This window comes from Bos indicus x Bos taurus, chromosome 9 (assembly GCF_003369695.1).
Source record: "Bos indicus x Bos taurus breed Angus x Brahman F1 hybrid chromosome 9, Bos_hybrid_MaternalHap_v2.0, whole genome shotgun sequence".
NCBI lineage: Eukaryota > Metazoa > Chordata > Mammalia > Artiodactyla > Bovidae > Bos > Bos indicus x Bos taurus.
In genome coordinates this window covers 101,697,957-101,711,489 of record NC_040084.1, presented here as the reverse complement: position 1 = coordinate 101,711,489, position 13,533 = coordinate 101,697,957, and the positions used below count along the sequence as shown (strand labels likewise).

General features: G+C 47.5%; 1 protein-coding gene and 1 long non-coding RNA gene across 3 annotated transcripts; one reads left to right on the top strand and one right to left on the bottom strand.

Moving 5' to 3' along the window:
• Positions 1-453: 453 nt before the first annotated feature.
• MPC1 (mitochondrial pyruvate carrier 1) lies at positions 454-13,018 on the top strand. 2 transcript variants are annotated; one of them, XM_027552023.1, is made up of 6 exons: positions 523-688; positions 2,661-2,729; positions 8,578-8,581; positions 11,036-11,132; positions 12,004-12,136; positions 12,488-13,018. In XM_027552023.1, exons 2-6 carry the CDS (start codon positions 2,671-2,673, stop codon positions 12,510-12,512), a joined length of 318 nt encoding a protein of 105 aa, XP_027407824.1. In that variant the 5' UTR covers positions 523-688; positions 2,661-2,670; the 3' UTR covers positions 12,513-13,018. The 2 variants fall into 2 exon arrangements, with proteins under 2 accessions (XP_027407823.1, XP_027407824.1); XM_027552022.1 differs by lacking the exon at positions 2,661-2,729 and having other exon boundaries at positions 454-688.
• LOC113898671 lies at positions 8,515-9,029 on the bottom strand. The gene is made up of 2 exons (XR_003512709.1): positions 8,955-9,029; positions 8,515-8,827 (listed from the first exon to the last, which is right to left on the bottom strand). It is a non-coding gene; the product is annotated as an uncharacterized LOC113898671 (long non-coding RNA).
• Positions 13,019-13,533: the final 515 nt, after the last annotated feature.

Here is a 13,533-nt window from a genome sequence, read left to right as displayed (position 1 = left end):
GGGCCAGTGTAAAACATTCACAATAAATACAAACCAAACTCAGAACAGCCGGGCGCTCCCACGTCTACCTCTCCCCGCGGCTCGCCCCGCACATGGCTCTGCAGCTCCGGCGTCGGTCCTGAGCTTGTGACCGACTCCCCTGCCGGTACAGAGGGCGGCTTCTGGGCATGCCGCCTTTCCGGGGCCTGCGGCCGCTGCAAAAGCCCACGAGAGGCGGGTAGCGAGCCCCTGTGGGCGGCGAGAACAGACCCGCGAGCCACGAAGCTGTCACTTGCCGCCCGGCGCGCGCCCGCTCGGCTGCCTAGCAACCGCTAGCCAATCGCCGCCGGGCCCCAGCCGTTTTACGGCAGCGGTCCTCCCCCTCCCCCCCGCGCGCACCGCCTCTGAGGGGCGGGGCGGAGGTGTGCGGCGAGCGCCAGCCAATCGGCGCCGCCGTCTCGCGCTCAGCGCCCTCCAGTAGGCCGAGAGCCGGGCGGCGGCCGTAAGGCGGGGCCGAGCTGTCGTGACGCGCGCGGGCGGTAGGGTGCGGTGTCCGCGCTGTCCGCTTCGCCGGGTGTCATTGGGATCCGAGGAGCTGCGGCGAGGGCACCGCGGGCAGCTAGGTGTCCGGCACCGCCATGGCAGGAGCGCTGGTGCGGAAGGCGGCGGACTATGTCCGGAGCAAGGACTTCCGGGACTACCTCATGAGGTGACGAGTCCCCCCGGGGCCGGACCCTGGACGCGCAGAGGACTCCGGGCTCCGGAGCGGATGGCGCGCGTGACGAGGGGCGCCGCGGGCAGCGGGGCGGGCGGGAGTCCGGTCACTCCTGAGGTGACGAGTCCTCCGGGACCGGACCCTGGACGAGTCCCCCGGGGCCAAAACCTGGACGAGTCCCCCGGCCGGACCCTGAACCCTCAGAGGGCTCCGGGCTCCGGAGCCGATGGCGTGCGTGACGAGGGGCGCGGGGCGGGCGGGAGTGCAGTCAGCCGAACAGGGTCCCGGGGTAGCGGGCCGGCGGCTGAGGGGCCGCGGCGCAGGGGCCTCCGGACAGTGGGGCGCAGGTGGAGCCCCGGCGCGGGCGAGCGCTGAGAGCCGGCCGGGTCCGGCGAGGGGGGCCGGGGCTCCGCCTCCCGGCACCTGCCCGGCAGGTGTGCGGCGGGCGGGCGCGGGGAGGGCGCGCCCTGGAGTCGCGCGGGGCAAGCGGAGCGGCGGGGGCCAGGGCTCCTTCTCCGCCACAAGGGCACCGAGCCCGCCGGGTCGACTCGTCCTTCGCGCTTCTCAGCCTCAGGAGGTCAGGCGTGGGTGGGAGGGAGTCATATCCAACACAGTTTTACAGACGAATATTCTGCCAACCAAGCGCACGCTTTTTTACATGGTGTTTTCCATTCCAGGTAGAAAGGGCTTTGGCGGGATGAAAGGCCTGAAGACACTTTCTGTATTTTAATTCTATCTCTAGCCTTGAGACGCCTGCTTTGTATTTCAAAATGTTTCATAAAATTTCAAAGCCGTTTTATGTAATTTATTTGGGGGCTTCCCAGGTGGCGGTACTGGTGAAGAACCGGCTTGCCAGTGCAGGAGACTAAAGAGGTTCAGTCCCTGTGTGGGGAAGGTCCCTTGGAGGAGGGCATGGAAACCCACTCCAGTATTCTTCCCTGGAGAATAATTTTAAATTTTAGTTTTTATTTGTGTGATTTTCTTAAATCTAGGTAAATTGAGCGCTGCAGTGTTTTCCAACAGTTTAATATAGTAAAGAGGTAAAAGACTTCCCTGGTGGCTCAGACGGTAAAGCGTTTGTCTACAATGCGGGAGACCCGGGTTCAATCCCTGGGTCGGGAAGATCCCCTGGAGAAGGAAATGGCAATCCACTCCAGTACTCTTGCCTGGAAAATCCCGTGGACAGAGGAGCCTGGTAGGCTACAGCCCATGGGGTCACAGAGTCGGACACGACTGAGCGACTTCACTCACTCACTCAATGACAGCTAAAAAGTGTGACCATCCATAGGGTACATTATGAAGGCAGCTTCATTTACCAGTAGAAATATATATATAATTTTTAAAAATTCTGAATCTTATTGCAAATACTGTTTACTTCTAATTTTAAAGATCAGTAGGGTAAGAAAAATAATTTTCTGCCGTAAATTTGGGATCAAGAACTTCACTCTTGTGTTTTCTAAAAAAAAAAAACTTTCTGTACTTGTATAGGACTGTGGTTAATTAAGATAGATGTTTAGTACTGTGGAGTACAGTATTTATTAGGTTAATATCCTGGAAAGTCTGAGCAAAGTTGTCATGTGAGGCTGTGTGCTTAGTCCCTGCAGTTAAGTTTCCCTATGGCTTCAGATACTACCTTAGGTTTTACTGATGTTTTCTCCTGTGGATGAGCCTTCCTAATAGTTAAGGACAACTAAAGATAAAGCTGTGTGGTGTAATTAAGAACGAAATCTTATCCACATTAGAAATATGCTGGGGATCACCTAGGAAGAGTTTGTAGAATATATGTATTTTCAAGGAAGAGAGTTAGCCCCACTTTTCTAAATTTATATTTTTTCTACTAGATAGGTGTCTGAGAGCCAAGCATTTCAGTTGAATGCTTTGATGTGTGTGACCTTTTTTCAGAGGTTAAGTTCATGTACCTTTAATGTTTGTATAACTTCTCTAGCATTGCTTTCATTGTATTAAGCTCCGACTAAATGAGGAAGAGAATCGCAGCGTCCAGGAACGTGCTTCCGAAGAATGACTTCAGGCCAAGGTATCCCCAGCAGTCAATCCCAGTGGACTTTATTTACCCCATCTATGAAATGGGCTTAATCACAATGTCCTGTCTCACTGGGTTGTTGAGAACATTAAACCAGATGAGGGGTGTGAAAATAGTTGGAAACCCCAAATCACTGTGTATTTCTATTATATCTTGCTGTCTTTGTAGCAGAAACATTTTTAAAAGTTTCCTGTTAGGGGAAAAGTTAAAATCATAAATGTGGATTTTACTGAACAGAGCTTGAGTCTATGCACCCTATACACAACAAAGCCAATCTCCTGACCCGGCATGGTGGGGAAGGAAAGTGCCGTGTTTATTGCAGGGTCCCTGCAAACCACGAAGGGGCGGCTCATGTTCAAAAGACCCAGACTCCCAGATGACTCTCAAGAAAGGGTTCTTAAAGACACGGAACAGAAGAGCGAGGGCTGCAGGGTGTGTGACCAGCTTGTGGACTTCCGACTGGCGGGTGGTGACGTAACAAGGTGATTTGGGGAATCTTAATGACAACCTTCCAGTTCCAGCTTCTCATGGTGGGAATGTAGTCACCACCCCCACCATGGGTGGGGTCTTTGTTCCTGCAGAACAGCTCAAAGGTCTGTTAGACTGTTGTGTGTATCCCTTTAGGAGGAGCTAGGACTTGGTTTGTCACTGAAATATTGTTTACTCTTTCCGTACTTTTCTTGCTGCCATTTCCTTCTTGCTGTGTTTCCTCACTTTCCCCATTAGTAACTGCCTGAATCTGCCCTTGGGAACTTCAGGAAGGCCTTGGAGACTAAAGCCCTTTTCTGTAACAAGAAGTGGGGGCATGGAGGGGCTTTTGTACCCAGAAAGCCCTTACAGGGTCCCCCTCATTTTCACGAGGTGTGAAGCTGTGTATTTTTACCTGGAAATACTTTTGTGGACTGAGCGGAGGAAGCGAGTGTCCTACTGGGTTTGTTTGCTCTGCTGTTCTTGGCAGCAGTGGGATCTCATGCCAGCCTGCCAAGCGGTGATTGAGGACAGGTTTGAGGACTGGTATCAAAAGTTTCATCAGAATCTCTTGTATTAGCTTTTTTCCCTAGAAAGACAGACTTCTCTCTCCAGAACTTATTAGAGGGGTGTTTCCCCTGTTTGTTCTTCCAGTCTTCCTTACAGCCCCTGCTTTGCTTCTGGAAAAGCAAATGAAGCAATAAGAAGACAATTTCATATTCTCCTCCAATCAGAAATGGGGTTCTGGGCCTGCTCGTCTCATCAGTTCTACATTCTTTGCAATCCTGGACGACTCAAGAGCTCCAGCCTTCTTACAGCCTGCCAAAGGGGTATAGGGGTTTTCCAAAGTAAAGCTGTTGTAGAGTTTTAAAGTCATCTTACTAACGACAGAGTTGACATATGCAGCAAAAATTCAAAATCATGTTTCACATAGATTATAAACTCCTGTCAGTTACATTTTCTGAATAAGATTGAAATGCCTCTCTTACTGAAGTGAATTTTCAAGTGTATTTTAAAATGTTGATTTTTTTTTTTTGGTCAAGAAACCTGAGTTGAAAGAGCAGGCTCTAACCAAAGGCAGTGTGTGGATTTTGTTTGGATCTGGTATGGATGAAAACAGCTCTAAAAGGCATTACTCGGACAACTGGGACATCAAAATAGGGTCTCAGTGTTAAAACCTTAAGGAATTGCAATAGTCTTGCTGTGTGCGCTGGTAGCGTTACTGCGCCTAGTGCTGAATTTGATGACGGGTTTGAATCCGAGCCCCGTTGCTTCCAGCTGTGTCGTCTTGGACAAATTTCTTGGTTTTTGTGCTTCGGTAACTGTTTGATGACACAGCATAGTGCTGTGTATACTTACCGAAGGAAATGTTCTATTAACATATTTTTATGAATATTCCATGCTTAGTCCCTGGGTTCCTGGTACTCTCCTTTTGGTGCCTTTCAGCTTTCCTTTCCCTGATTTCTTCTTCTTACCTTAATGAAAATGTTGAATCAAGAACTTTCTGGATCTCTATTCTGTTATCTTTTTAAAGAAGAATAAACTATTTCCTCACATACCTTCTCAGTGGAAAGCAAAAGAAGATAGCTTTTTGAGGGGGGCAGGGGGGTCGTCTTCTCTCATTCTCCCTCCTGAATTAAGAAAACTAAATTTGAAGGAGCAGCTAAGCTTGGAGATAGGATGTGTGTTCTGTGGTGTGTCAGTCTGTGCATGTTTATACCAGAGATTTATCCCCTTCCTGGAGGAGTGAATGGATGTGTATGTGACATACGTGCAAAGGAGGTCTTCTTAAGTAAGCCTAGATCATGAGTGTTAGAAAATCAGTATATCAGTCAGCATGCTCTTATAAACCCCAGGTAAGTTGGGTGTTTGCAGTGAGTATTCTCCAGTTAATAAGGTTTTCTATTCTGTTAATTTTAACTTCTAAGCTTCCAGGAGAGCTTTAAGAATTTATACTTAATACCCAAGGGAGAAGTTGCAGGGGAAAACAGAAATCTTTCCAAATAGAATAGAATGTTACAGCTGAATGGTCCTCAGACATCAGATGGTCCAGCGCTTCGCTGGCCTTACGGGAAAACTAAGATCCAAACCACGCAGAGAAGTTGAGACGTCGAGAGCCTCTGGACGCCCAAGTTGTGAAGCCAAGACAGGAATGTCTGTTTAAGATTTGGAGGGAAGCACTTACGCACAAGACTGGTTTTGAAAAGAAGGTGTTGGTGCTGTGTCTGCACTTCCTCTCCTGTGTGTGTCTCCCTTCTCTGCCGCGAGCTTCCACGCCCTGCCCTTGGCTTTGCTTCCCGTCACGTAAATGACCTGCAAACAGTTTCTGAGGCTGAGTGTTGAAGCAGAACTGGCCACAAGAGTCTCTTTTCTCCCTTCCAGTTTAGTTTTGACCAACTGAATATCACACATTATGATTTGTGAAAACTCCCTGATTTTAACTTGAAGTAGAAAATCAGGTAAAAGTTGGTGAGAATAAATGAAATGGTGATCACCGTTTTCAGCCTCTAAGAGAGTTGCGGTCTAGAATATCTCAGAATCTTACTTTTCTCTCAGGAGCGATACAGACAGACTATGCTAGGATCCTTTTAGTATTGCATAAGCAAGTTATAAATTACCTAAATTACCCAGAGTACTTGCAGAGAAAGCTAACAATTACTGTCAGTAATTTTAGGAAAAGGAAGCAAATTGGCAGCACCCAGGAGACTTGTTGAAAATAAAAATGGGTGTGGGACGGACCTGGGACCAGATGAGCAGCATTCAGATAAAGGAGGGACAGAAGGCAACGTTTATTTAGGGTGGTCCTGGTCCTCCTCCTCTGTCACCTCCATTATCATTCTGCTTTTTTAAAAAAGTATTTATTTATTTGGCTGTGCAAGATCTTTAGTTGGGTCAGGTAGGGTCTTTAGTTGGGGCAGGTGGGATCTTAGCTGGGGCAGATGGGGTTTTGTTCCCTGACCAGGGATCAACCCTGGGGCTCCCTGCATTGGGAGTGCAGAGTCTTAGCCACTGGACCACCACGGAAGTCCCTCCATCAACATTCTTACCTGGTTTCTCCTTCACGAAAATGCAAGGTCAGGTGAACCGGGAGAACCTGTGTCTGTTTTGAGGGTGTTTTGTTCTGTTCTGAAGTGCAGGCGCGTCCCGAGTGGAGAGAGAGGGTGCTCTCCAGTGTATGTCCCTGTCCCCAGGTGCAGTCTGTATGCTTTTAGGTGTATCTTTCTTTAGAACAGATATTCACACATACTGGGAAACTTTTCTTTTCTAGTTTGGCCCTGCACCAATGTCCTTTTAGATTTTTTGGCTGATAGTTGATTCACGTTTTGGACAACTCTGACGCAGAATTAAGAGACGTTGAGTTATGGATTTTTGTATTTCCCAAAGATGTTTAGAACAGTTTTATTCTCAAGGTTGTTTTATAATCATTAAACCACTATTAAAGTGATGTGATCAACATTATTTTTGTGATCAGCTTCACATAGGACTTTCATACGGAGCAGGAAATGGTGGCAGAAAGTAATTCCTCCTTCACATTCCTCTATGATCTGCCCTAAGGTCGCCTGTTGTAAAATAGGGTAGAGTTTGAACTATTGTACAATCCAAGGAGACAGTTCTGAATTGAAAACTAAATTATCAAGTTGACATTTTGGATTTTAAGAACTACATCTTGGAATATTTTTGAAATAATTTGTAGGGAAAAAAACCAAACAGCCATTGGTCATTGATCGATGAATAAAAGGCCTGTGTTCAGACCCTGAACAGACGAGAGCAACCCCAGAGGTGACTGCAGCCTGTAAACGGCCAGACCCTGCCCTGACCGGCTTAGGACATTGCTCCCCAGTAAAGCCCTGTGCTCAGATGGGACCTGCTTGTTCCCCAGTGGAAATGGCATCTGTGAAAACAGCTCACTTAGCTGTGAAAGACGGGCTCTTTCTAGGCTGGTCGTACTTCATACTGGAAGCTGCTTGCAGTGTATTGTCAGCACCTTTGGCAAGTACTTTCACGCTGAAAATTAGAACTTCCTTGAGCCCTAACTCGAAACAACTAGAGGAGGGACCTCCCTGGTGGTTCAGGGGTTGAGACTCCGCTTCCAGTGCAGGGCGCGGGTTTCATTCCTGGCTGGGGGAATCATGCGACATGCCCAAGAACAAAAGGACAAGATGAGTTCTTCGGATGTGACTGTGTGTATAAAGATTTTTATCGTTTTATTCCAGTGATTCTTTCAGTGAAAGTGAAGTCGCTCAGTTGTGTCTGACTCTTTGCGACCCCATGGACTGTAGCCTACCAGGCTCCCCTGTCCATGGGATTTTCCAGGCAAGAAAATGGAAAATCTGGAGTGGATTGCCACTTCCTCCTCCAGGGGATCTTCCCGACCCAGGGATCGAACCCGGGTCTCCTGCATTGTAGACAGACACTTTACCGTCTGAGCCACCAGGGAAGTAAGCTGCACTTTAATAAAAGTTGGCCTTAACAGAACTATTCAGCTATGTCCTGGAAAGAAGAACTACCCTTTCAGCAATAAAAGTAACTTGACATATTTCTGAATGGCATTAGTTTTAACATTCAGGAAAACAATTCACTTAACATTGAAAGATTTTTCTCTTCATTCAGCAAACATTGTCTGAATGCCTTGTGAATGCTGGCTGTCACTTGGACCAGAGTTTCAGTCTGAACAGATATAGAATTACACGCCTATTTTTAGGGGCTTATGTTCTGGCGATAGCCTGTTAGTCAGTGAGAGTGGAAAGTTCGTTGTGGATAGAATTCTGCAGCACTGTGCTTCTGTCCAACTAGTTGTTCTCAAATGTTCCCTTGAAGCCGCGCTGTCCAGTCTGAGAGCCCCCAGCCCCGAGTGGCCGTGGAGCTTGGGGGGGTGGCCAGTCCAGGCTGAGGTGTCCCGGGAGTGTTGGCACCCGCTGGATCTCAGAGACTTAGAGTCAAAAAAGAATGTAAACTGCCTCATCGTGAGGTTGTTCTTGATTACATGTCCAAATTAAAATATTTTGAAACATTGGAATAAATAAGGTTAACCCCTGTTTTTCATTTTTGTGAACATAGCTTCTAGAAATCTTTAACTTCCTTATGTGGCTCCTGTGTGTGACTTGCATTATATTCTTATTGGATAGCCTGGCTTTAAGGATTAAGTTTATTTTTGATAAAATTAAGGTTTACTTTCGTTAGGTCAAGGTTATTGTTAGAAATACCACTAAATCATCTTTTTTAAAAATGTGCTGCTTGTGTTGTTGTTCTGTTACTGAGACGTGGACACGTGTGCCGTTAAAGAAACTGAAATGTGTCAAAGCATCTGATCTTTTTTTTTTTTTTCTTCCCTATGTCTTTCCTGTCCGAACCTCGGCGGCTCCTCACGAAATAGTACGGTAAGAGCCTCTCTCTCCTTCGCTCAAGGCTTCTGCAGACTTTGTGCCGTAGCAGAGTTATGGACAGGAAATAGCACATCCTGCCTCCATCCTGCAGGCCTCAGGCCGGGGGCGCCTCCAGTGCCCCCTGGGTCCTTGGGGTCTCCTCTGGACGCTGACTTCCCTAGAGGATCAGCACTGACCTACAGCCATCTGCAGCACAGGCCAGATGTTACTCCAGTGGACAACTGGAGTGACAAGTGGAGCCTCGTACTAGATAGAAAAGATGGATTCTGCAGTTAGATAATTTCGTAACTAGTGTTGAAATTACATTTACCCTTTATGTTCTTTTTAAGAAATGTATCTTAACATTTCTTAAAGTGACAACTGGAACCTCGTACTAGATAGAAAAGATGGATTCTGCAGTTAGATAATTTCGTAACTAGTGTTGAAATTATATTTACCCTTTATGTTCTTTTTAAGAAATGTATCTTAACATTTCTTAAAGTGACAACTGGAACCTCGTACTAGGTAGAAAAGATGGATTCTGCAGTTAGATAATTTCGTAACTAGTGTTGAAATTACATTTACCGTTTATGTTCTTTTTAAGAAATGTATCTTAGGTATAGCTCAGTGCTTATAACCACAAGTGTATATATAGCCCTTGACTTGCAGAACCCTGTGTCACATGACCCTACACTCAGGCCAGTGAAACTGTGAGCACTGCCGTGTGACAGGAAGTCCCCGGCCTGCCTCAGGTTTCAGATTCACGCCAAGGCCTCCACTGTCTGGCCACAGCGGTGATGCAGACGCCTGGCATGGCCGAGCCCCGCAGGGAGCCATGTGCGTGATGTGTAGCTCAGAGGTCGCTGAGCAGAGCAGAGTGATGGGAAACAGTTAAACAGCAAGTGATGGCAATAGACTGACATGGTAAAAAAGGTAGAGAAGAAGATGATGTGGAATAAAGTGAGGGGCCACAAGGGAAGGACAGGCCCCGCCCTGAAGTAGGCAGGTGAGGAGGGGGAGACATTGTGTCACCAGAGGTCTGGAGGGTGAGGAAGAAGGGACACGGCCAGCCCCCATCTAGACACCGGAACTAGGAAAGCTTCAGCCGTGCGTATCTAACAGAATCCAGTCTGAAAGCAGGACTAATTAGCCACCCCAGCACCCCAGAGGTTCTGTGCAGCAGCCATGCCTAAGTCACGGGGTCCGTAACTCAGACGTGGACGCCACAGTTCCCAGCATGATGGCACAGGACAGCTCTGACGCTGGATAGCTTCTCAAGGCATGGCCTCGTGCTTGCGTCAAGCATATCGTGCAAACATTTCAAAGTACTAGATCATGACAAACGTAATTCTCATTTATTTTTTTTTGCATTTCCCTTTCTCATTCTTAGGAGGTTTTGAATTTTAATGAATCTTGGTCAGTATTAAAAAATGCAGATCTAGAAATGTATTCTGCAGTCTAAATTTATCTTAAATGCTGGGATAGGCAGAAATAAAGCACTGCTTAATGTTCTGATAACCAAAAAGGGTCTTTAGCCAATGACGTGTGGTTTCCTTCACATTTTACTTTTATTTTTTCGGCTGTGCCACGTAGCTTGTGGGAATCTTAGTTCCCCAGCCAGGGATCAGACCTGGGCCTCCCAAGTGAGAGACTTAGGCCTAACCACTGGCGCCAGGGATTCCCTCCTTCATACTTTCAAGTATTATTTGCAAATTGTGCATAAATAAGACAAGTTTTAATTTAATAGGGAAAGCCCCTGGGCTTATTTCAGCCTCAGAAACTAAATTAAATTGGCTGTCACTGCTGTTCCGCACGGGCAACTAAGTCTCGGTGCCCTGTGATGGCTGTGGTTGCAGGTAAGAAACGGTTGGTCCATTTTCTAAGTATAGGTTGCTACTATTATTTTAAAAGTATTTTTCAATCTTTATTTCATACTATCTGAGGTTCCAAGTATAAATTTTTTGGTTCTCTGATCTGAATATGATCATATGAACTGAAAGCAGTTTCTTCCCTTTCTAAGTTATTTTCTTCAGAAAAAGTATGCAACTTAGGGTCTGTATTTTAAGAGATACTGACACATATCTTAATGAAAACTTGAAAAAAGAAGTTCTGATAGATTTAAACATTGCAGAGAATAGTTCTAACAAGGTCTAAGTTCAGTTGTGGCAAGACTGAATTATGCAAGAAGTTGATCTCATTTGAAAATTCTCTAAATGAGATCATCAGAGATTACTTAACTGTCACCTGGAAGTTAGCAGGGACCTTGGTAAAGTGCCTGCTCCTTTCGGTTTGGGGTCTCACCTGTGAGAACTGCTGGTTCATAGGCCAGTACTTCCACAGCCCAGCGTCTGCCTGCCTGGTAACCCAGGGGTTAACTGCACAGTTCGCGTTACCATCTAAGGTAGAAGTTGCAGCTGTTCATGGCTCCATCTTCACTTTTCCTCTTCTTTCTCTCCTCATTTTTTATAGCACTTTTGGGGCCCAGTAGCCAACTGGGGTCTTCCCATTGCCGCCATCAATGACATGAAGAAGTCCCCAGAGATTATCAGTGGGCGGATGACATTTGGTAAGGACGCAGATGTGAATAACTGGGAGGATTTTTATGTATAATTATAGCATGATACAGCTCCTGCGTACGTTTCAAGTTTGTTGCCCCAGATACTGCAGTCACGTTAGAAAGCACCACAGAGCCTGCTGGCTTCGAGAGACCTTACGTCACACAGAAGGGAGAAACTGGGCTCCTGTGTTTAGAAGAATTTGTTAGGGTCCTGTCTGCCTTTCAGATTTAGTACCCCAGTTAAAGAGTGTGTCCCTCTTGAGCTTTATTCAGAAAAAGTATCTTTAAGTTTACTTGAAACTCTTAATATTTGACTGTAAAACATATTGAGGGGATTAAATGGCAGGTCTTTCAGATAGCAGACTATAAACAATTCTGCTGCTGCTGCTAAGTCGCTTCAGTGGTTTCCGATTCTGTGTGACCCCATAGACAGCAGCCCACCAGGCTCCCCCGTCCCTGGGATTCTCCAGGCAAGAACACTGGAGTGGGTTGCCATTTCCTTCTCCAGTACATGAAAGTGAGAAGAGTGAGTGAAAGTGAAGTTGCTCAGTCCTGTCCAACTCTTTGCGACCCCATGGACTGCAGCCTACCAGGCTCCTCTGTCCATGGGATTTTCCAGGCAAGAGTACTGGAGTGGGGTGCCATTGCCTTCTCCGTAAACAACTCTAGGGGACAGAAAAGGAGCTCAGAACTGATGTCTGCGCGCTGACTTTAATAAACAGCAGCGTACCCAGCTGCGGGGCAAACCATCTCATGAGCTTCCCGTTTGTGGAAGCATGCAAAGGTTGTAGCAGAAGAGGCTCTTGTGTTGAGGCAGTCGGCCCAGCAGCCCTCGATCTTGGCGGCTGTCAGTCACACTCTGTCTTGCGTGTCCTGACAGCCCTCTGCTGTTACTCCCTCACGTTCATGAGATTCGCCTACAAGGTGCAGCCTCGGAACTGGCTCCTGTTCGCCTGCCACGCCACCAATGAAGTAGCACAGCTCATCCAGGGAGGACGGCTGATCCGGCACGAGTGAGCAGACCCCTCTCACCCTTTGTGCTTTGAGGAGCTGGGCGGAGTGGAGCAGAAACCTCTAGGGTGTGGGTGTGGACAGAAGTGCGTCCGCAGCTGGGGAGACTTGATTCAGAGCAAAACTATGCCAAGAATTTGAAACAGTGATTGGGCGGTTAATACAGCACAGTGAAAAGTCACTGATTAAAACAGGAACGTTGGCATGAAGTAGGAGATCACTGTTTCTGTAAAATCCTGACTTGAAACACGGGTACACCAAGCTCTCCATGCCCTTTCTTAAAGCCCTCCTGACCTTTGAGGCTGGTGGAGAAGTTGTTTCCTCACTGGATTTTGCCTTGTGCTTCTTCCCAGGATGTCTAAAAAGGCGTCAGCGTAACAACGGGAGATGAAGAACCGGCCTTTGAAGGGACTGCATCGCCAGCTGCTGTTGCCGAGTCACGGATTCCACCGTCATGAATAGTCTTGCTGAGGAAAATACGCGGAATGCTGTTTTTACTAACCGGACTATTTTTCTAGACATAGCAGAGTCCCTAAACCAACTCTCTGCTGCCTTATGAGTACTGAATGTTTTCTTCTCTTCAGAAAGAGTAGCACAAATATGCAATCAATTTAATAATTCTCAATGAAGGTTTTATCTGCAGTAATATGTGTATTATCTGTAAGAATATACTTAGTGAAAAACTGAAGAGAACAAAATTTGTAACCATTAGCATTTAAGTACTCAGAAGGCATATCCTTAATGACCATGACCCGGCTGACAGCTGGCCGCATACCGGAAAGCACATTGCCAGTGTTTGAAAAGCTATTTGTACTTCCGTGCAGTGTGTATATTGAAATGCTGTAAATTAATGACAATAAATGATTTAAATATTTGTGAAATGAGTATGATTAAATACTTTGCTGTGTTTGTTAAGAAAATGAAGAGCTGTTTCCCAGAAAGGACACTTACAGGTGAAAACTGGAGCTCCCTGAAAGTGGGTGAGCCGGCAGTGGGCAGTGACAGGCCGGGGCCTGCTTCCGGAGGGCACCCCCGGTCCCTGCTGCTCATAGTGCCCTCTGCCTTGTGGGCAGACAATGGAAAGTGGGTGCCCCGGGCCTGCACCTGGACCCTGCTGAGGTGTCCTGGGCACACCCGTGCTGTTTCCGGGGAAGCTGTGGGGACTGCAGGCCCCCGGCACGCGGCAACACCGCGTGGGCAGCACCGTGCGCGGCACTGGGAGGGGAGGCTGACCCCGGGCAGGGGCACGCTCGGAGGGCGGGGGTGGGGCGGCCCGAGGAGCCTGTCCTGACGCCTCGGGTCAGCACGCAGCACGGCTGGGGTTTCTAACGCTGCCCCGTAGACGGGAGCGGGTTTGCTGTGCTCTGGCGGTCATGGACTAGGGAGGCAGATGGACAGA

Bases quoted from the DNA above. Each gene is read 5' to 3' on its own strand.
- MPC1 (XM_027552022.1), top strand. From the start codon at position 618: ATGGCAGGAGCGCTGGTGCGGAAGGCGGCGGACTATGTCCGGAGCAAG. The intron at 11,133-12,003 runs GTAAGGACGCAG...GTGTCCTGACAG, and splicing joins CAGTGGGCGGATGACATTTG to CCCTCTGCTGTTACTCCCTC. The intron at 12,137-12,487 runs GTGAGCAGACCC...GCTTCTTCCCAG, and splicing joins GGACGGCTGATCCGGCACGA to GATGTCTAAAAAGGCGTCAG.